This window comes from Anarrhichthys ocellatus, unplaced genomic scaffold, assembly GCF_004355925.1.
Source record: "Anarrhichthys ocellatus isolate YVR2014 unplaced genomic scaffold, GSC_Weel_1.0 scaffold7, whole genome shotgun sequence".
Taxonomy (NCBI): domain Eukaryota; kingdom Metazoa; phylum Chordata; class Actinopteri; order Perciformes; family Anarhichadidae; genus Anarrhichthys; species Anarrhichthys ocellatus.
This window is the reverse complement of record NW_022280037.1, coordinates 6,464,792-6,488,543: the sequence shown is the minus strand read 5'-3', so window position 1 is coordinate 6,488,543 and position 23,752 is coordinate 6,464,792. Positions and strand designations below refer to the sequence as shown.

The 23,752-nt window shown below is 44.4% G+C and overlaps 1 protein-coding gene across 1 annotated transcript in view; it reads left to right on the top strand.

Moving 5' to 3' along the window:
- The first annotated feature begins 14,743 nt into the window (after positions 1-14,743).
- Positions 14,744-23,752, top strand: part of msrab (methionine sulfoxide reductase Ab) — a 30,060-nt gene continuing 21,051 nt past the window's right edge. The window contains exons 1-3 of the mRNA XM_031846984.1: positions 14,744-15,114; positions 20,497-20,565; positions 20,731-20,850. Coding sequence (XP_031702844.1) covers positions 14,811-15,114; positions 20,497-20,565; positions 20,731-20,850 — 493 coding nt within the window. The 5' untranslated portion in view covers positions 14,744-14,810. The remainder of the gene's footprint in view (positions 15,115-20,496; positions 20,566-20,730; positions 20,851-23,752) is intronic.

Sequence of the window (23,752 nt, the reverse complement as noted above, 5' to 3'; positions counted from 1 at the left end):
CGAAGGGGCCTGAAAAGAGTTGATGACCTCTGTCTCAACATATGTGGCACGCATGCCCTCTGCGCACTCTCATTGTGTGAGACGACAGGCAATAAAGAAATGTCATCCGCCGGTACAACACAACATAAAGAAGCATACAGGCCTCATAGTGATGCAGCTATGCCTTTTGCGTTTATCTTAAAAATCTCTCTTTCATTTTTGCTTTCTAAATTTTGTACTTACTATGATGCTATTTTTGAATAGCCTATCACCTTAAACCCCAAAATGCAGAATTAAAGCTACAACGATAAGTTAAATACATCAAATGAAATCTGACCAAAAATTCACGATTTCTTTCTTTCTTCTGTTTTTTTTTTTTTTTTTTTGCATATTCCGCCTCCAACATCTGAAATGTAGGTCAACTCACATCTCTATTGCCTACAGAGGTTTACAGCTTGAAGCATTTGATGCAGCGCTGTGATTATAGGAGTAGGAATGAAGCTCATTATTTAAATCACATGAAGTGCTTTGGGCCTTTGTACTTTGAAAAGAGACACTAAACAGTACAAATAGAGAATTTAGTCCATGAAATGACTTCTTTATTTTGACTTTTTGCAGAATAAAAACACAAACAAAGGCATGATATTGAAACCGACAAACAAGAAAGGTAATATATTTCATAATTTAAAATAAAGTGCAAAGCCGTATTTTCAGACTGTGGATGGTCATGGAAGTATTGTAAAATAAAGTAGCGTGCATGAGAATGATAGAGGAGGTTACTGCCTTTTATGATAAAAAATAATTCTCCTACAATAGCCCATCATGCCATTATAGCATTCTCATCTTCCTCTCAAACAGGGCAAGTGTACTCTCATGCGTAAAGAGACCTTTGAAGTGGCCCTCTGTCACCACATGGCAAATCCCCCCGGTGTGATCCCTCTGTCCATTTGGCCACAGGACCGACACTGGTAGGCTGTTCTGTCATTATGGAAACCAGTACATTACTTTGATTGGTGCCCAGTGATTCTGGTGTATTTCTCTTTATGCTTTTTTGTTTGTCTCTTCAGATTTCTCTGGCTTTGCATTAACTGATCTATTCACATGCCTTAGGTCACGGCTCTGTAACCTCTTTGCCTCCTTGCTTCTCTGTGACTGTTTAATGTCGCTGCTTGGTAATCTCGTAGCATTGTAGCGGACATCCATCTGTGTCGTTATCAGAGCCGCTCTCCTGTCCTGTAGCGGCCGTGTGCTGGTTTCTCAGGTGAGCGAAGACTGTGGCTTCTCTCTTGGCATTCACCGCGTGCCTTAATTGTATTGAAATTAAATCAAGGTCCACTGTGAACACAAAGAGCTCAAGCCCAAACTTCCCAAAAGGTTCTCAGTTCCTCCTCATATCCTGTTCTCCTCTGCCACTTACCGAGCTTTTAGCAGCACCTTCCCTCCTTTGCGTTCACCTTCTACAGCAATTTTCAACGTGAACGCTATTTGCCGAACGCTGTCACTTTCTCAATCTTAAAAAGTACATCCCGATGTTGTACTTTGTCGATCCATCCCTGTTTGACTTTCTTGTTCCTCTCGCCTCACCTGTGATCTCTCCTCCCTGTGAGCCAAAAGGCGGCTATGCGGTCCTTTCACACGTCAAAGTACATTGCATGCTAATCCCACACCAGCATGCTTTCTCCCTTAGCAATGAAAACAGGTTTTCTATACAGACAATACAGTAGAAAAAAAAACCCCCACATATGATACAAACCAATGACATTGTGATTCCTCAGACTGAACAGCCCGGAGTGTGTAAATGCATGCATGCGCTTGTGGATGTGCAAGAAAGGATTTCCAGCAATGAAATACAAAAAAAACATATACATCTAGTGATCATCAAAGCAGCATTCGCACCATTAAGGCATTTTCTGTATACATACACAACATCATTAAAAAAAGCACCACAGAGAGAGGGAGAAGCACAGAGAGACAGGGAGTGAGACAGCGAGAGTGCAAAGCTACCTTTGTTGCACCATAAAGAGAGCAGCAGCCCAGCTACCTGATTGCTACCATTCCTGCAGACCATCTTCCCCTCAGAGCAAAACAAAGGATGACGACTAGATTCTTATGAGCACACACTGCGATGCGTCGCTATGCTTTATCCTCACCATTGCACTGCCTCCGCTGTTCCTGGTTAAGAGCTTGGTACGGTTTAATAAGACCAAGCAGTTCTTCATTACAGTTGGTAAAGCTGTGTCGTTATCTCCCCCCTTGCCCTCCCTCTCTCCCTCCCACCTACTCTCCATCTCTTCTCTACTGTTCTCTCTCTCTCTCGCTCTCTCTATGTGCACTCTGCGCATGTAACTATGTACGGACTGGAAAACAAGCTCTAAATAACAACAGTCTTCCTCCTCTGATTAATAACTATACTATATAATAATTAAGCAAAGAGTAAATATTGATGTATAGCAAAAAGCAAAAAAAGGAGGAATTTAGCTTCTTTTCCACTACACAAGACTCTTACATCCAGAAAAAAACTGCATGTTACATTCAAAATCCCTTTCTTTTTAAACTCTTGACCACTGTGCTCAATTCCCGTCTATATTTGCCTCTAGAATTAAGACTATGTAGCACAGACAGAATAGGGTTTTGTCAGATCAAAGACATCCTTCCTCTCTAAAGACAAGGCAAAAAATAGCAGAGGAGCTGCAGAGTATTTCCTCCTTCGGGTCCTTGGTCCTGGTTTTGTTGTTATTGTTGCTGTAGTTGTAGCTGTGACTGCTGCGCAGCTCCATCCTGTGAAGGTCCTTGGTGGATGGGAAGAGTAGGGGAGCAGGCACGCAGGGGTTGGTGGGATGGCGGACAAGGGGGCTGAAGGGATGGGAAGCAGGCAGGTGTCAACGCATGCAGTCAGGGGAAAGAGGAGAGAGGGTAGCAGGAAAAATAAAAACTCAGCTAAATTCTACCCAGTCACCACCATTCGAAAAATCCATTTGGATCTGCACAAGACAAAACCAAAAACGAAGACAAAAAAAAGCCCAAGATATAAAATATACATATATAAGCCATGAAGGTATATATGTATAAGGATCCAAGGGAGAAGGAGGAGAAGGACAGGAGATAAGGGATGGACGGATGAGGAGGAACAGGCAACTGGCTCACACACAGACACACTGCGCCCAGGCGAAGGCTCGGGCTTCAATTTATGCTTTCTGGTCGACACCACCCCCCACCTCGCACGCACATGCACATGCAGAGACACACACACACACACACACACACACACACACGGAGCGTCCCGCCCCTATCTGCCCCTGTCCCTGTCCTGTCCCGTACTGGATGCGTGGCCCAGCTGATCAGTGCAGAGGGATTAGCCAACGGGGCCAGCTGGCAGGGATTACACAGGCAAAGTGGGGGAGGTGAGTGTGGGGGGTGGTGGGAATGGGAGGGGGGATAAGGGGTGAGGAGGGTAGGCCTAAAACTGGGGGGGATGGGAGGCCCTGTCTTGTCCTGCACACACACACACACACACACACACACACACACAGATGTGCATGTAGACACACAAATGTGTTCGCATGTGTGACACATGCACATTTTATTCAGATGCACATATGTGTCATGCACCGGTTCCGCCATATGAAATACAAATACGGCTTTGCAGTGAATGCACGAGCTGCAGCGGCGCAGATTGCAGGGGTAGCCGGGCAGTAATGCATGCGGCGCATCCTCTCGCTCGGCGAGCCACGGCGACGCACGGTGCTGATAAATGTATGTAAATGTGCAGGAGACGGGGGGGGGGGGGGGTGGAGGAGGGAGTTGAGATAGGGAGGGAGACCCACGGGAGAGCGGGGCCAGGCTGACAATGCAAGGCTTTGACCTTTGACCCCTCTCCGCTCCATCATCCGCGGCCATCAGCTGATCCCGGGAAATGGACAGCCGCAGAAACACCCCCTCCTCTTCTTCTCTCATCCCCTCTTATACACACTCAAACACACACATGCACACACTCTCGTTCACAAACGGCGCTGAGTCCACTGGGGCATAAATCACCTTTTTTTATTTTTTCACCAATCCTTTTCTCTCTCTCGCTCCCTCTAGCCCTCCATTGCTCTTTCCCGTCTCATGCCTCACTTCACCAATTAGCTCGTCCCTATATCCCCGCTCCTAACCTTTCTCATTATTTTGAAATGTGTCGACACCTCCAACTGTCATATCTATGCAGGAAGAGATCCATTCTGTATGAGGGTATTTCTTATGTGTTCATGCTTTGACTGATCCCACTGTATTCCACATTTCTTTTGCTTATATTGCCTGTCAGTCTTAGTTTTACCATTTGTTTCTAGAACTGTTTCGACCTACCGTATGCCACAGTGCTTCCATATTACATCTTCACTCCTCCATGTAGGAGTTGGGGCAATGACATTTCACAAATGAATATTTCGAATACATTTATGTGCTTGAAAATTAGTGCAGCAATGGTTTTATGAACATGAACACTCAAAGCATATTTTAGCAAACATACCAGCTGTTGAGGTGATTACTATTTTTTTCAGTAATGTCAAATAATCTAGTATCGCTCTGGTTTTTTTGCGTGTACTATACAGACTGATTGTGATCATTTTATTATGTTCAGTTTATCTGTAATAGTGCAGCAATGTTGGAAGTTTGAGTCGTGTGGTTCAGACGCTGCTGGTTGTATGATATTTTTTCTGTCTTTACCAAAACCATGCAGGTGTAACGGCTGCATGTCTGCCCAGTAGCAATTTGACACACGTTTACTTCACACCCTTTGATCTCCATTTTAGTAAAAAAGTGTAAAATATCTATTTCAATATCATGCAGAATTACATACCTCGATGGGATAAAATGTCCTAGAATTTGATATATTATTTTTGGGGGAATATATATACGATCTGTCTCTCGTCTCTCACCAAATCTGACAAAACTGCACAGGTAGAGCAGGATAATTCAGAGACACTTTCACTTAGTATTAGTTGCCTCAAGTGTTATTTTGTGAAAAGTTAAATGTCAAAAGTTTTTGCAGACTGTCAACAGCAGTTTGAGCTACAGTATATAAGACAGAGATGCGGCTTATTCCAAACACACACAAACACAAAATCATGCATACATGCCAAGATGCCACAGATGCACACACACACACACACACACACACACACACACACACACACACGCACACACACAGAGGCAGACATAGAGTGATTTCTGTTAAATCAAAGAGACATTTTGTTCGGCCTCGCAGGCAAAAAAACAGCGGCAGTGTTTTATAGTAAATATATAGAATCGGACATGGTTGATGTATGACAAATATGACATTAGTTTAGATTTGTTTACATGAAATGCACAATAACATTGCAGCAGCGCTCAGGGGTGGAACAATAAAGACAGCTTGGCCTTCCTTTTCTGAGGGATAGAGAGATGGATTTTAAGAGAGAATGTGAGTGAAGGCAGTTTGAATGGAAAGACAGTTAATTCCCTTTTCCTTTATCTGTTTTTGAGGAATACACTTGTCCACTCTTTCAATTTTTTTTTGTCTATTTCTTGGAGAAGACAGAACACTTATTATTTATGGGCATAAATTACATGGCATGAATTGTATGCATTTTATCCTGTATATGTTTATATGTTTGGGTTTAGTTATGTTTAGTCCTCGCACATGTTAGCATGAAAAGAGGAAGGAGAGTTGTTACTGCGTTTTGATGTCCTGCTACCCCGTTCTCCATTTTAATAAGCGCGTACATGTGAGGATGAGAGGGGGCGAACGGGGATGCAACCCTCCTAGCAGACAGCTCGGACGATCACAGAGAGGCAAGCAAAGATTTTTTTTCTTTTTATCATACAGAGAAAAACAAGGGAAAGATGCAAGCAAGTTATACAAAGACACAAGCCGGGAGAGACAGACAGGCAGAGAGACAGGACGAGACAAATAGACAGTGCTCGTCCCTAGTTCGGTAATCTGGTGGAGAGATTAGCAAGCAGGCAGCATTTGGGTCGGATTATCGAGTCATTAGAAAAGACTGGTGCTCCAGAGCCTCTCTGATGTGTTAATGTGGCTTTACAGATCCTCAGTGCAGTCTGCGCAGATTGTCGAGATTGTGATGAAAGTATATAGAGTATAGTCTTTCAATATGTAAATAGGGCCACATAAACCTAATGCCCCATGCAGTGATTTGTTTTCGTGTATACAGTAATTATTTGGGTGGCTTATGAAATACACAAATGTTGATGACCGGTGTTCTATTTTTTTTAATTATTATTATTTTAATTATTTTCAAATAAAACAAGGAAAGTAAATTTGTTTTTCCTTCTTTGTTTGAGGAACTTCCACATTAAAATGTTGCAGAAGTGTTTATAGCAGAATTAATAAGTGTCACACACAGAGATGTCCCCTATATGTCAGTGAAACTAGTCAGTATAAATTTTATTTTTGCATCAGTCAAATCTCAACTCAGTCAAAATCTCCCAGAAAATGTTTTTTTTCTGGGAGAGGTGCTTTTTTTTGTTCTTAGAATTTGCCATTCACAACATATCATCAGGTTATTTTATATGTAAAATACTACTTAGCATTTTTATTGAAAGTTTTTTTGTTGTTGTTTTTTTTTTTACCCCAAACATAACATTACCAGAGTTCTCAGCAATGACACACACATTCTGGCCTCGCGGTAGGTGAACCTGAAGACAAATGAAGGAGTCTCTGCATCAGCACTGTGTGTATAACGGTATAGCCAGATGAAATATAGCATTTAGCGCCGTAGCTCAGTGGAGAATACAGAGATGCGTGGCCTTTGTGCACTTGCATATCATACAGCTGTGATTTTCAGTGATGGCGGGATTTAAACAGGATCAGGAGGAAGCCAGAGAGCTTACGAGTGCGCGGATGTCTGTGCAGGGGAATACCTGTATTTACAGTAATGGTTATGTGGATGTTGGGTATTTACTCTGTAAATATCAGCGGTGATACACACAGCTCAACAGTGTGTGTGTCTGTGTGTGTGTGTCTAGTGGTGTCAGAGGTTGGGGCCAGCTGGGCTGTTCATTGACAGCTGATCAATGCTGTTATGCTCTCTGTGTCAGATGTGCTGATACAGTCCACAGTGGCTGCAATATCAGTTTCAATTTCATTAAAGTGAGCAATGGAGCCTCTGATGAGTGTGTGTCTCTGTGTATAGTTTGTAATATTTACTAAATACCCCAAAAATATAGGTGTAGCTTATATGATCATGTGTCAGCAAAAATACATTGTTTTTTTGTAATTCGTCACTGACCAAGCAGTTCTTGAATGAGCTTGTAACTTTACTTTCAGGTCGAATCTAAGCACCCACTCTCTCTCTCACACACACACACACACACACACACACACACACACACACACACACACACACGCACTATCTGATCTGCGTTCCCAAAAACCTTCCCTTTGCTGCTGCCGCTGCATACACCATGCCCCAGTTCCCCACCCCCATCCCTTTTTGTCAAATAAATTGCGATGTGACCTACTTCCCATTTTGCACCATTTCTGTCATGTTCAGATATTATTGTTTAAACATGAGTGATTTGCTTTGGGGCAAACAGTATCAAAGAAAACATTGTGTATATAATATGGGGCATACTATACTGTAAAGTGTAATGACTTAAATGTGCTTCAAAAAATATGGAAAACGTTCACATCAGAATTGACTGTTTCTTTTACCCCGAACATACGATTTGGTGTTGCAGCGTGGCAGCTTCTTTTAATCATTTTTTTTAAAGCCTTTTGTTTTTTTTAATTGCCCTTGTATGATTTGTAATTAAAATACATGCTTCACATATTTTGAGATTAACACATACAACAATACTTACGGCCCTCGTAATAACAGGATATCTTTGTGATGGTCATAGACTGGGGAAATAAGGTAAATCAATTTTGCAGCCTAGTTAAGCAGAAAGAGCAGTGGTAATTTTCAGAAACAAGCATGGCTAATTCATTGGACCACATTGCATTTATAACCAAGTTAGCTCTGCACTAATTGGCATCCACTGTTATGTTTGGACTTGAGGTGCATTTTTAAAAAGCTCCTCATGATGAAGGCGATGTTATGGCGTGGTACGCTGCATCCAAAACATCACATGTGATCACACAGATTATATGGCGGTGTTAGTGGAGTGCCGCGGTGAATTTGTTTTATATTGCTGTTTCATTTATTTTTATTTACATCATTTCATGTATGAAACAACTTTTTTTGGGGTTCAAAAGATTTGATTTGATTTCAGAATGTAGCAGATACATTACATTTGCACATATTCATGCACAAAGTTCCATCCGATATCAAAAAAGGCACAAGGATCGTCCCAGTTCTCATATTTACTGTATGACATTCACATTGGAATAACAGTATGTGTGTATACTTACACACATATGTGTGTGAGTGTGTGTCGGGCAGATCGAGGCTCCCTCCTGCCTTTTCACAACCATGCATGTGAGGGCACCGGAGACCACACTGACCCTGATTTATTGGGATCAGAATCCACATGACAGCAATTAATTTACATCCATTAACTACATCGCTCGCTCTCTCTCTCTTGCTCTCTGTGGACATTTCGCACTCTTGCACAATCACGTTGAACATCTTTTGTTTCGCCCCTGACTCTCCGACTTTTTTCCTTTCTCAGCATGTTCTGTCGCTTTCCCGCCTTTAATCAGTCACTCTCGCTCTACCAGTCATCCCTGCATCTCGCTGTTCTTTTTGCTTCTGTGATTCCATATTCCTAATCCAGTTAGAAGATCTTTAGCATCCCGTCCTACCTCTATGCATTAAGGTCTGCCACATAAACGATAATGTCATCAAGTTCATATTACCAGCATTTTTGTTTGTGTTCATGTGGTGTGTGTGTGTGTGTGTGTGTGTGTGTGTGTGTGTGTGTGTGTGTGAGTGTAGAAGGCATGAGGAACCTTCGGCTGGCTGGGATTTGATGAGTGAACCCTATAAATAATCATTATGTTACATGTACTCAGACTTTTTAATAAGTGAACAGACTATCTGTGTAATCGGAACAAATTAAATAGTGTTCAACAAATTGGCTGACTATGATTGTGCGAGGAGTTTAACATTAACATCATAAGCTCAGCATCTTGTGATCATTTCAACGGATCCTCCATGCCGTTTTCTCATTAAAGCACGCAACTCATGCAGGTTCTTACGCTCAAGGGTCTCTCTCTCTCTCTCTCTCTCTCCCTCTCTGCCCCTTACGATAAGACACTTTATTGCTGGCCTACATCTCTTGTGCCTCTCTACCTCTCACTCTCTCCATTCTACCAGTTTCTGTCTGCCAAGTGCTTTTTGCTGGCTTTTCAACTCAAGAAAGGAGACTTTGCTTGAGGGAGAATCTGCCATTTATTTCTGGAGACAAAAAAAATGAAAAGGGGCTTCGGCACTCTGTCTTTTCCCCTTTTTGTCTTCATTCTCTATGCATCTTTGCTCTCCGCACCATTGTGGAGTCTCTTCATCCAACTCGTGCCTCAGTGCCTTTAGTCTGCCCTCAGGGTGAAACTAGCGGGAGAGCCGGCTATATGCTCTCGGGGTGGTTGGGTGATTGGGACAGCGGAGTCAAGGTTGATTTTTAAAAACTTGCATGAAAATGCACACATCACACCATTGCATGCACACCATTATGGCAAGTCCTCATACAGTATGAACACTTTGTAAGTATCGTCATGTATTACAGCATGCTCATGTGCACACACATACAAGCAAGCATTTCATTTTAGCATAGTGCCTGTGCCTGCCTAATTCCAAATTTATTCTAAAGAGAAAGACAATGCAGAAATCCTTTTCTCACATCTCTTAACCAACATAGCTTGGGGACAGGTTCTACCAGTATCTGTTTAAGGATTGGCTGAGGATGTGGTGCGGGAGGAAAAGTTGCAGTTGGCAGCAGGCAGAAAGACACTGCAAGGGGAGCGGGGGGTTCACAATAAAGGATTTTAAACCAAAGCCTCTTTGGTAAAGAGGAGGGAGGGAGGGAGGAAAGAATGGGGCTGTGGGGGCGGTGGATAGATACAGGATGACACCAGGTCCAGATTAACCCTAATCTCAGGCCTGGTGGTTTAGGTGAGGCTGAGGGACTGAGGAAGCTGTCCCATGCCAGGTGGTCATGAGGAGGTTGAAACTGTGAGAGGGTGGGGGTCACTGGTAGGATGAGGACAGGACAGGGTGTCACTAGGGAAGACAGAGAGAGAGAGAGAGAGAGAGAGACAGACAGAGGGAGAAAGAGATGCGAGACGAAAGAAGTATTTCGGTAACTCGGCTTTCAGCGTGCTTTATTCGGATAGAAATAAAACCCCAAATCCAAAGTGACCGACCAAAGAATCAGAAACAGGGACAATGTTAGGGAATCGGGGTGGGGGCATTGCACAGCTATAGCAGAACAGCCGGCACTGTGACGGTGGCTGCAGGGTGATTGGGTGGTTGGTGCATGGTGACAGTGGCACATGCCCTGGTGCATGGGATTAGAGGGACAGTCAGTAATCTGCTGTTTAGGCTGTATGTAGGGCAAGAGTGGCTTAGCCCAGCCACTCTTAGCACGGCTGGAGCGGCAGAGCGAGAGGGAGAGGAAGTGGACTGGTGTTACATAGCTGCACTTAGCTCGCTCTAATCACCTCTTGTTTTCTTTGTGTTCATCTGTATCTTTCCTCTCCCGCTACTTGTACCTGCATCGGGCAACCTATGATATAAATGCAACAACTAATGTGCAAATGAGTCATGATGATGATTTTGAAGGACAATAGAGAAGAGTCAGAGAGATTTTACACGGAAAACAATCACATTTAATCACATACCGCAGTAGGTAAACTATACCCAACAGCATATAAAGCTGTTAAATTATTCTTCCTCTGCCTGGTATTTATGTTTACAACGTCTTCAGAACTTCTGGAGAAAATGATTGGTATGAAAGCAAATAGTTCTGAAGAAAATGCGTCTGATATTTGACTAAATTAGACAAAACTGGGTAATACAAAAATTGTGTAATTTTCCCAACAACGCAACTGTATATTGAGCCGAAGAGCACGACTCAACAAGTTTATTAAATTTTATTGAAGGTACAAACATCAAACAGAGATCCAATATAATAAAGTCGGAAGAGTGCAGGCGAGGGTTCGTGAGAAAGAGTCCCAAAAAAACCATGCCTAGCAGAGCTTCTATTAAACTTCAAATCTAGTCCTTAACAACCTGCAATACTGTTTAAAGCAGGAGCTCTCCAGATGTACAACCTAAGCACCCCTTACACTGCAAACATTGTACAATGAACAAAAATCACTAATTATTTGAACCACTGAAATAGCAAATCCAATACTTAGAGAAAACAATGTGCTGCTACACTAACAATTAGCAGACTGTCTCTTCAGAAGTGGAAGTGCATCCCACCCGAGTATCTACTCGTCAAATGACAGGAAGACACAAAAAGAAATGGCCATCGAAACAGGAGTGCCTAATGTTTGTAATCACTGCTGAACAGGAAATGGTTGAGAAACAGATGCACTTCGTTGGTTGAAAGAACACAATATATAGTAAACTGTCATGGCTGAGAATATCTATGAATAAATGCAATATTTTCTGTTTTGCTGCCACTATAAGCTTCTGTGATTATAAGATAAGAAAGAAATTGAGGCTTCTAGAGCTTAAAGGATTAATCGATTACCTGATCGACGGAAAATAAATCTGCAACTATTTAAATAATCACTTGGTCTAGAAGTCAGTTTTGAAGCAAAAAGGCCGATCAGTAGCTTCTAAGATGTGAGTGAATATTTGATGATTTATTTGGTCTTAGGAGGGACAATCAAGGTTATTGCTATTGATTTTGTACTTTGTGTAAACAAAGTTCATTGAAATTAGAGAGAGAATGTTATATTGCATGTCCCCTGGTATAACATACCCTACACTGTCATATACGTTCTCAGAACCACTACACTTCTGTATTACAGTTTACAAATGTCACTGTGGTGTTGTTTAATATACAGTATGCATGTACCTTGAGAGCAACAACATACCTGAGTCAAATTCCTCGTATGCGTTCACAGTTGGCCATTGAAGCTCATCCTGATGGCCTACACAGAATGTGCATTTCCTTCCCTTGTGGAAAGCAACTGAGAGACACAACAACCATCTTGGAGCGGCACCACCATGCAATCCCCTCTCAGCCTTCCATGCCAAACAACCCCCCCCCCCCCGCCCCCCCCGTGCACCCCCCCCCCCCCTCCCCATCTCCTCTCTCCATTTTCCAATGAGCCAAGTGATTTATGTCAAGTGAAGTCAAGCATGGGCCAGCATATGAATCAAAATTTGTCAAGTTGGCTTTTCCTACTCAGGTCTATGAATTGATACGGCTCAGTTTTGAATATGAATCCCCAGAGTGCGCCGCGTTGCTTTTAACTGACTGGAGCTTCAGCCGAGCAATCAAACCCTTTGTTTTTTTCACACCATCCCACAATCCCACCTGCTTCGGCGAGACGATGGAGGGCCCTTTGAAAACAACGAGGCGGCATGATTTATTATTCTAATTAGGCGAAGTGAGACTTTAGCAAAGCCACAATTACACTAAATCGCCAAAACAGTTTTCTGGTTGGCTGGCTCCTGTTTTGTTCAGATGTTAATCAGAGGCAGCTATTGAGTCACGGTGCAAACCGCATGTGAGTCACACTATTGCTTTGTAATATCTTCCACAAACAAACAAACGCTCGAGTCCTGTTTTGAATTGCAAACAATCATTTGGGCTTATTAAATGAAATTGCAGTTAACTGTCTAAACCAACATGAACATACAGCTTTCTGACCATCCTTCAATCACACAGAGGGCTTAACGTGCCACGATACCCGGTTAAAATCCACTGCGGTGTTTAATTCCAGGTCATTTCATAATCTCTTTGATACTCACTCACATCTGCACATCTCTTCGCTCTCACTCACTGACAATCAAACAGCTGCAAGCTGGCATACTCACTAAATCCTCTGGTGCAGCACACAAACCACACACACACACACACACACACACACACATACACACAAACATATGCAATCACCCACCACATACACACACATACACCAGGGCCCATTAGAAAGCATGCAGACAATGGTGCCCACAAGCTCATATACTCACATGCCTACATGCGCACGATCACCCAGACGCAATCACTTATGCATGCGAGTGTACACACACACACACACACACACACACTTCTACTCAAACTGCTACCGCACTCATGCAAAAAGACGACTTTATTCAGTGCAGATATTCTTCTGAATTAAAAGTCCTTAATCACAGCACACCGCAGAGACATGGGGGAAATACTAAATGTATTAATTTGTTAAAGGAACTCACATATGCATTCACAGATGCACGCACAGGGAGGAAATTATTACGCACACCGTGGTTCCCATCCATCCCTGTGTCTCTCATCACCTTTTTGTCCCCTCCTCCCCTTTCCCCTTTCCACTTCCTACATCCCCACACATCCCCAAAACACCCCAATCATCCTGCATCAACAGGCATGTGAACCCAGTGTTCGGTTCATCTCTCTCTCTCTCTCTCTCTCTCTCTCTCTCTCTCTCTCTCTCTCTGTGCCTGCTCTATTTTCATCTGTGTGCTTCCACTCTCCTAGCTTTCGGGTAATTACCTGGCATTTGCATTGCAAAGTCCCCTGTGCCGCCCTCAGCTCCTCCGCAGGTGATTGAGCTTCATTCCCCCAGCAGATAAGTGAGCGAGAAAGGAGAAGAGAGAGGAAGAGAGAGGGGGAAAGGGGGTATTGCAGCAGGGTGTGATTTTTATTCTGGCTTGCAGGATATATAGGAACAATGCCCTGGACTCTTTGTTACTGGTAAATTGGCTGGTTCAAAGCATGCACAAGATGTTCCCACGCGTAAATAATTGCCCTTGTGACGTTCACATTACTGGTCTGGTTCCATCTATAACAGAATGTGGAGCATATCTTGCTTTTGATGACTGAGGCACATCATCAACATTCCGACTTTTTTGAAGACTTTGGACTTTTTTTTACACTTTTACAGCAAAGTGTTGTGATTTGTTTTTTACCTCAATGCGGTTGGTATGCCTTACTGTAATTGAACATATTGACTGACCAGCTCACTCAAAGGGAAACATATCATGTTATTAAAGTTGTATGACTTTGGCATTTGTCAACGGATACGACACAACCAACCTGAAAAGGATTAGTAAAGAGCAGAACATCTCTACAAACATAATAAATGTGCCTTTTACGCTCTTTCATCATACCACACCATACAGGTGTAGCTACATACGGTTCAGGTTTAAGTTACAAAAGACAAATGCAGGCTACATTGAATGGTATATATAGCCAAAAGAATATTTTAAGATGTGCTTAAATAACTTATATGGTATAGTTTTAAACGGATAATACATCAAACGGATGCTCTTAAAAAAGCATGGTCAGTAGTGAGTGGCAGCTATCATATACAGGCAGACTGAGCACTCTCTATTTTTTTCACAATTTAACACATGCAGGGCTCTTAAGCCATTTTGTAGGCTATTAACAGAGGACTCATGCAGCGGTTACCCTTCAGGTTTAACCCTACACACACATTCCTTGAAGTAAAATGAACCACAAAGCGAGACCCACCCATCCATCCATCCATACATCCAGCCATACTCCAACCCCATCTACCAGGAGCACCTCCCACCGAACGAGAGCTCATAATTGGCGCGAGCTCATTTGCATGCGGAACGGCGTGGATATTTATTTCAATTTAATTTCGTTCCCGCACACAGTGCACTGTAGGCTTTTGTGCCAAAGTCATATTAACCCCTTGATTAGTTAATATGCAGCGCACGACGTTGCCCACGCACGATGAATATTCATATCAGTGGCGCTTTCGCCGCCGTCTCTCCACCCCTCCCTCCCTCTCTCTCTCTCTCTCTCTCTCTCCCCCCCCCCGTCCCCCCGCCGTAAAACCGATGGCGGCATCCTGGAAGACATTTTCACAGTTGTTCCCACAAACACAAACTGTTTGGTTCCTTCTCGTGTCTGTGTCGCTCGCTGCCGCTGACTCAATGGCAGATCAGACTCAGCTGCCGAGCAGAGACCGCGCTCTGAAAGGAAGGGAGGAGAAAATGGTCGTGGCAGGTAAATAACGCGCGGTGACAAGTTGTATCCAAAATGATGGAGTTGTCCCGAGCTGACAGCTGGTGAACTGTCCACGTGTCATAAACGCAGCCGAGTGACCTCAGAAGACTTAACGTAAAAAGATAATGGCAGGGGAAATTGCCTCCTGTTTTATTCAGGGATATAATAATTGCATTAAGTGGTGTTAATATGTTCAGTTGTGATTATTAATTTAAGACGGAGGTATTTGAAAGAGGCTACTCATTACACTGAGCATTGCACATAACCTACATAATGTCTGTGTGTATGTGTAGGCCTATGTTATTCATTTATATTGGGAATAACATTACAAAGTATGTTTTATTCAATTTTAATATTTGCATCTATGTTGAATGTGTGTGTGGCATAAAGGGGCTATAACTCTCCGCCTGCACATATTTGGGTTTGCGTTCAATATGTTCGTTGTGCTGTACTGTTATTACCTGACGTTGGATTAAGTAGTGAATATACACTGTAGCTTTAGTGGCAGAATGATAATCAAAGTTTACTTCCTTTATGAACAGCGATTTCTCCCATTAAGTTATGGGTATGTGAACTTAATAGAGCTGCATACTTAACCTTTTCAAGTATGCCCAAAGCAGTTCTCAGCACTCTTAGAAATACACTGGTGCTCAATGTTTATAAAGTGTTGTCTTAAGAAAGATTGGATTGCCATTTTCTTGGTTTTGATCCGTACTTGCGATGTAGCACCGAGTCATTTCTGCTTTTCATCGTCCTAGTTAGGGTCAGCCGGGCCGTGGCGAAACATGGTGCGATTCGAACCTTGGCCCCTGTTTTCACCTGCTCGGACTGAGGACGTCCACAAAGTGCATTGTGGGAGCTGGCTGTGATTGCATAGGAGGAAGCAGTGCCGCAGCGTCCAGGGGCCCATCTGGGCATTATGCGCATGAAGGCTCCGCCCCGTCGTAAGTTCCTGCTCCGTCTGTCGAAGCAGCTCGGAGACACCGCATGGCAGAAATCTGTTCCTCCCCTTACACCGTGGGGGGCAGCTTAGGTGGGCTTGTTCGTGTGTGTGTGTGTGTGTGTGTTGGAGTAAGCATGAGTAATTTAGGGATTGCAAGGACTGTCTCCACATATGCCCTGTGCGGTCCCAGCCTTGTGTGTGAGTGCACACATTTGTCCTCTCTCTACATGAAGATCACTCATTTTGAAAGTTGCCTCTACCCCTCCAGCCTCTTTAAAGAAGCTCCTTGTTCAGACTTCCCGATGCCTTGCGCTCCCTCCCTCGCTGCATGCTGTATAATGTACTCTATGACCTTGGCGAGAATGATCCAGTGGCAGATTGCTCCATGGTAGGGGCACAGTGGCTATTATTTTGAGTCAGTGCAGGATAGACTGCCAATATTTCTTCCAAACAGGATGGGGGAGGTCAGTTGACCAAAATCAATCTCTGTAACGTGCTTCACTATAACTCTTCAAAGCAGGTTCATGGTGAAGATATATATCTGGCATTATCTCTCTGTTGTTTTCCCATCTCTACTGTCTCAAGATGCCCTTGTTTTTTGGGCTTTTGCAATAAGCTCAGAGGGGAAGAAAACTATGTGGAAATTTGGAAAGTGTGCTACTTATGCATACAATCAGTAGATAAATAGATAGAGATGTGCTCTGCTGGCACAGCGCTGTTGCTAAATGATAAGTACTGTTTAGTGCAAAAACATCCTGCGTTGTTACCCAACCTAAAATGTGGATTGTTTTGGGATTGTGTATGTTCACCCCATGTCTGCATTGGTTTCCTTCAGCGGCTTCGCTTCCATACCGCAGTCAGTAAGGTAAATTGAAGACCCTGAATAGTGTATCCTGCATCTTGCCCATTGCATGCTGGGATTGACTCTGGCCCCCTGCGACACTGGAAAGTATAAGTGGTATAGAAAATGTTGCTCTGGTATCTCTGCAAACAGACACGTAAAAGGTTGTTTTTAGTATGATGTCCCTTTTACTTTTAAGCAGTTAAAAAGCGAGATTCATTTTTTCATTCGTGCTGACCAGGTGGATGCCATCCTTGTCTTTCCTCGTCAGATCGATGTTTGAGTAAAGATATCCGTGCAGGCACCAACAGGATGTGCCTCCATCTTGCTTGCAGGGGATAATGGAGCCAGTGGTATAGTAGGTAGTCTTCTCCATAGCAACTGTTTCCGTTGCTAGGATACAGTACGTATGGATGCATGGATGGCTTCAAAGTTGTGCTCCTCAGAGACCGTTTTACCCCCCTGAACAGCTATCAGTGTATGTAAGTTCTTATTACAGTTGGGTTGTTTTTAGGCCACAGCTAAATCGTTTGTTTTACTCACCTTTTTACTGTTCTTAAAAAGCGACCACCTCTAACCAGCCTTGCCTCTTTCCTTCCCCCCACCCCCCTCCCCTCATTTGCCCCCACTCTGTCTCGCCCCTACCCATGCTCCCATACAGCAGAGGGTAGTTGGCACCAGTATAAAGCTTCAGCCTCCTCCGACAACTCGTGCCTGACTCTCTGCCAACCTGTGTGAAGCTAGAAAGAGGAATAGCGAGAGGGAGGGAAGAGGAAGAGAGAGAGGGGAAAGGGAAAGAGAGAGAATGGATTTTTGGAAGGAAATAAACAGAGCAGCCTGGAAATCGACCTCTCCGTCACCAGTTTTGGCATCCAGCGATAGTACCTCTCCCGTGTCTCTGCATGAGGGGGCAGCAGCGCTTGGACTTCAGTTTTGCGGGTGAGAAACACAGGACCAGGGGTAGAGTCGAAGGGTAACAAAGACTAAATACCAATCCGAAACAGTTCAAACTGGACGTTGTTATCCGCTAAGCAACAGATTGTTGTGCCCTTGACTGATGGTAACCATGATACAAGCAGATCGGTCGGGTCCGATGTTTTGGTTCGGGTCCTGCCACCTACAACCACCAAGCTAAAGGCATCAAAAGCTGACCAAAGTATTCCGCTTCAGTCCCGCTGTACTGTATAGCCTGCACTGCGCTTTCCAGATATCCTCAAAAACAAAGGCGCACAAAAGAAATTACGCCCATATCTCATCCAAGTTGGGAAAAAAAATCCTTTTCCTGAATCCTTCCCCCATATTCAGCCTGTTTTTCTTCTTTTGTAAACTCAGTCAGTCACCCTCCCTGCTTGTTTTTTTGTCGTCCTCTGTTCTTTCTTTTGCTGGCGTAGTGAGGCAGCGTAGTGAGGGTATTCAGCCAGTTCTTTCTCTGTTAGGTGGGGTAATTCTGGCAGAATGGGGTGTGGGCGCTGGGCGGGCAGGGGGGAATGCTGGGCTAAGCAGAGTGAAAGGAGCCAGCCTGGCACCACCTGGACCTCTGCCAGCTGCTCCATGGGAGAAATACCCACAGCAGAGGCCGGCGTGCGAGGGATTGTGCGGCTGATTGCGCGCTTGCGTGCGTGCGTGCAGGAGGGTGTGCACGTGTTTGTAAGTGGAGAGTGAGGGATGATGGGAAGGTGTTGTGAGGGTGTGAAGCGAAGATGAGGAGCGGCTGAGATAGACGGGAGGGCGGGGGAGGGGAGGGGGGGCAGGCAGGCAGGCAGGCAGGCAATCGGAGTTGGCTCCTCTGGTCAGTGCTGTGTCGGCGTGTTCTTGGCCGTCTTCATTTTCACCTCTCTTTTTTTTTGTTTGTTTATTTGTTTGCTTGTTTGTTTTCTCTGTGTTCTCTCTTGGATGAAGTGCTTGGTCTTTTTATATAGCGCCCAAAGGCATGGTGGTCTGAGAGCCAAAAGAATCCTTCGCTGCCTCTCCGCTACCCTCATCTGTTGCTTCTCACTGGCTATTTACTCCTTTTATTGTCTTGGCAGGCTGATCTCTCGTCCTCCCACTCCTCCTCCTCCTCTATCGCACACTTGTCTCTCTCTCTCTCTCACTCTCACATTTTCTCTCTCCGTCATTTGGCAACTTCAGTACTTTTTGTCTCTGTGGCCAAAATATGCCGGACAAGAGGGTGAGAGTGAGCAGAGGATGAAGACTAAACAAATTCACAGAAGAAGGATGCAGATTTCTCCTGTACGCCTACCACCTTAAAGTCACCCTTGTGGACTGAGAATATGTAGCCACTACACTCACTGACACAGATATACTTTGATTGCAGCCGACTGTGCCTGTGAACATGACCTGGCAGCGTCAAACAACCTGGTGCTGAAAGACAGAACTGTCGCTCAACAGGAGGGCAGGAAGTGACTGCCTGAAGGCAGCCCAGGCCTCTGTGACATTTTAGAAGTCATTCATGCTTCTGCAATCTGGTACTGCACAGGAAAACCAAAGAGTTTAGTCTAATATCCAAAAGTGTCCTTAAGGTGGCACACCAAGATAGGTGTTATCAGCTGAAGTGCTGTGCTGCTTCTTTTGCTTCCTGTATTCTTCAAAATGCTTGTTAATCTTTAAGGTCAAGGCGTTTCACTCTTTTCAATGCTTCTGTGCTATCTGGCTTCACAGTAATCACTCAGTCTGAAATAAACTGCAGGTATCTGGTCTTTGGCCTGTTTTAACAGTTATAGATCATCCCGGGCCTCTCTAGGAAATGAACTATTATGACAGATTAGAGATTGTTGGTATTCAGGTCAATGTCACACATCACATCTCTCATCGGCCAGAGAGCACTCACACATTGAACTCGGAGCAAGCATCCATTGGAAGTATGTGCCTAAGCTCTTAGTGTACCCTGTGGCCTATTTATCTGGAGACTAATATTAGTAGTTGCAGTACAAACCAGCCTTGCTTAGTGGAGATTTGCACGCTAAGTCAACTCAGTCTTCTTAAACCCTAATCCTCCTCACATATCTGTGGGCTACACACACACACACACACACACGCGCGCGCTCACTTCCTTTTTAGCGCTTTAATTCCATGCACCATAGTTGGCAGTAGAGTGCCCCCCCCTCCCCTGCCATCTCTCAGCACTCCAGTTTGTTTTACTTATCGGGTATTTTTAACGTGGTGAAGATTAGGAGGGCAACGGGTCTACACGCGAGGCTGTCCCCTGCTCGTTAGGTCAGGCAGGCACGTGCCCCTGAAGCGTCGTCATTGGTTTGCTTTGTGGACACCCACTGGTGCCAAGCCTAGCACTTAATACACTCACATTTGAAGGCGTATAGTAGAGTAAGAGACATATCAGGAAATAACTGTGATAGTGCTTAATTGTGGGCATTGAGGAGAGGACAGCAGGGGTAGAATGGCGGTCAAAGCCGTGTAATCTCTTAACTGTCTTCCAGCACAGAAGCCTTTGATCCGCTGGCCTGGGTTAGCCTATAACGAAGTGCAGACCTATGAGGCCTAGCCGAGGCCGCCAGTGGGCCCCCGCACACACATGCTGTGAGTTGTGCTGTTCAAATACGGTGTCGAGATTTGATTTCACACGGATTTCACTTTACAGACAAACATGCAGCCAATGGGAATCCCACTGTGGAGCCTTTTCCAGAAGGCATGGAGACCATCATGCTTGGTAAGACTGCATAATCCCCAATTTGTGTAATCACAATGAACCCAATATGGAATCCTGTTACCAATTTGTAGTCATTGACACATTTTGATCAAATGTGTGGATGGTATGGTAGACAAGAAGCACTAATGCTGTTGGTGTGTGTTTGCATGCTGTCTTTATGTCCAGGTTTAGGCTGTTTCTGGGGAGCGGAGAGACTTTTCTGGCGGCTTCCAGGTGTCTACACCACACAGGTGGGCTTTGCCGGCGGCTTTACACCCAACCCCAATTACCACGAGGTCTGCTCAGGTGATACACTCGGGCACCTCGTGTGCGAATGTGCACATTTTCACATATGCACGCCCTTCAACACTTTGATATATGTTACCTGATCGTGCTCCATCCCTGTGAGGAGGGGAAGTGGGTTGGCAGGACATTTCTCTGTGAAATCAGTCAGGGTTCAAGAGACCAAAAATTGCAAAGGAAAAAGATACAGAGTCGCGTTTTAAGTACAGCGCTCATCCTCTCGCCGCCTTCCCATTCATCTGCAGTCAACTACTCAGAATGCACTGCTCCAGATGGGCTGCACCCCCCCACCCCCACCATCCCCCCCATGACCTACTTGTAAGGATTGGGCTCTGTACTGTGCTGTACTGCGGCGTTTTTTGCCAACAGAGGTTATTGTGTGTGAAGCGCCATAAACGGGCTTCTTTTCCATGGCGAACATGATGTTGGAGAAACAAGCTTGAATTCGGTGAATTTGCGATCAAAAGCCCTTCAAAATATTTGGCTCTACGTCCAAATTAGTTTCTGTTCGTTTTCCATCATTGTGAGATTCAAATACATTCATACAGGGCGATATGTAATTCAGAGGAAGATGTCTAGCTCGCTCTTATTCTGCGTGACCGTCTTGTGTATCAGGAGTCGTGAACTGTTAGTTTGGGGATCCTCCATTTCCGAGGGCGCATTATTACATGTAGGCATGGAGTCTAGGTGCAGGTGCAGCAGGGGGGACATGGGGAGGAGGGGTGAGACGCTTTGGGCTTCCTATCTGTCTCTCTCTCTCAGTCTACCGTGGATGGAGATGGAGGCGGATGACAGAAAAAGAGAGAGACTGAGAGCTGCAGCAAGTGAGGAAACGGGTAAAATAAACTTTTGAGGGGAAAGAAAATGTGAGAAAGAAGCAGAAGAGAGAATGGTTGCCTGTCCATCGGCTGAGAGAGTGCAGGCGTCGCTCCAGTGGCCATGACGGAGCAGAACACTGCGAGGCCATGAGACCGAGGAGCTGTCAACACAGCCGGGGCAGGACAGACAGCTGGACGGACAGACAGCCGGACAGAAAGAAGGGGCTGATGGAACTGTCAGCAGAGCCAGGGAAGGATGGAAGGACAGGCAGATAGATAGGTGGATGGTCTGACGGACACAAATGGGAGAGGTTGAGTTGCAGTCAAATTTGTCTCGGGAGGACAGACAACAGAGACAGCTGAGAGACGGATTGAAGGAGATGTTTTTACCAATCAGCATATTTTATCTCGACTAATTCACAGCTTTTGCAATATAGAATCAAGAGTTGATTTTGTTACCTGTTGTGCTTAAGCTCGTCAGTGTGGCATATCCAACAATCATCATGCCTAATGGACAAAATAGGTTGCTGAGGACTCTTCCACTGCGGTGGACTGCAGACCCTTTTGTCAATGTCACCTGTTTTGTTGACCCCACAGACAGATATAACAACACCATGCTACTTCTGTCTCTCCTACTTAGAGAGAACAGTAACTACTCTCACAACCACAAGAGCTTTGTAAGCAAAACTTAAACATAGGTCATTTTAAATGTTAAAACAAGCGGCAAGTGCTGTCGTTTTTCTGGTAAATTTCATTCTTTTGATGAAATCCAGTTCTACCGTATCCAACAACAGAGAATAATTAAACAAAAAAGGGCAACAGGATGTCATGGTGATTTGGGAGGCCATTCTGACCCAGAAGGCTGTTCACCCTGCTGAAGTGTCCTTCAGCAAAACATTGAATCTCTAGCAGCTTTAGTGGCATCACTTCTTCATGCCTTTCACCCCCTTCAGATGGGACAAGCGTGGAAAATCACAGTGCGTGTTATTTTCTTTTCCAGCAGGTCTTGACTGTCCTTCAGCATGACTGCTAGCCTACAACCAAAATCAATGTTGGCTTTAACCACAGCAGAATATATGCATATGGTGAGTCTGTGTATTGTGAAGGCTGTCCTTGCCAACCTCAGTAGACAATTGGTTGACAGCTCACCTGGGCCTTTGGCTATATATACGTGGCACATCACTTCCTCTTGCCTCTCCCTTCCTGCAGCTGAGGTCCACCCTACAGCCTCCTCTCTTTGTTTTTGCACATTCAACACCTCCACAGTCCACGTGCATCTATGCATTACTTTAAGGCTAACATCGTGGACTTCCACTCCCCTATTGTTCATATGTGTTAACCTTAGTTGTAATAAATTCCTTTTGGATCATTTGTGGATAACCTTCTCGCCACATTCTTTGAGCCAGTTTGTGACATAATGTACCTAGTAAAAAAGGTAGACTTTTTTTTACATGTCGGCATTTTTATTATTAAAAAAGATGAACGGCTCCAGCAAACACTGACTTATATATTGTCAAATACTCATGACAGACTGCTAGCATCCACTAAAAAGTGTGCATTAGGTAACTGTTACAAGAGGTGAAGTCTTCCATATTCATTTGGCATGAGATGATCCTTTGTTCATTTCATGACAGAAAGTGGGTCTCAGGCCATATGCATGAATTTGGCAGCCTTTCTCCTATTGTCTGCAATGAACCTGATGCATCTATCTGTGTGGGCATGTCTTTGTGTGTGTGTTATACTCTCTGTGTGTGTGTGCGTGCGTGTCTGTGTAATGTGTGAGAGTGGGGAATGGCTATTGATACAATCCTAACGCTTCTGTATTTACATTCAGCAAAGGTATATATTGTCGTTGAGGTGTGTGAGTATACCTTTTCTGCTGTGTGTGTGTGTGTGTGTCTGTGCCCATACGCCTGCATGTGAGACCTAAAGCCTTCCCCAGTTAGAAAATGCCTGCAGGCAGCTTGTTGAAGCTTTGGGGTCCTGGCAGCTGCACACAGGAGCGAGTGTCTGTGTGCTTTTGGCTACTTTCACCATAAGCCTTAACCTATACTGTGCCTTCTCTTTCTCTCTCTATCTGCACCTCT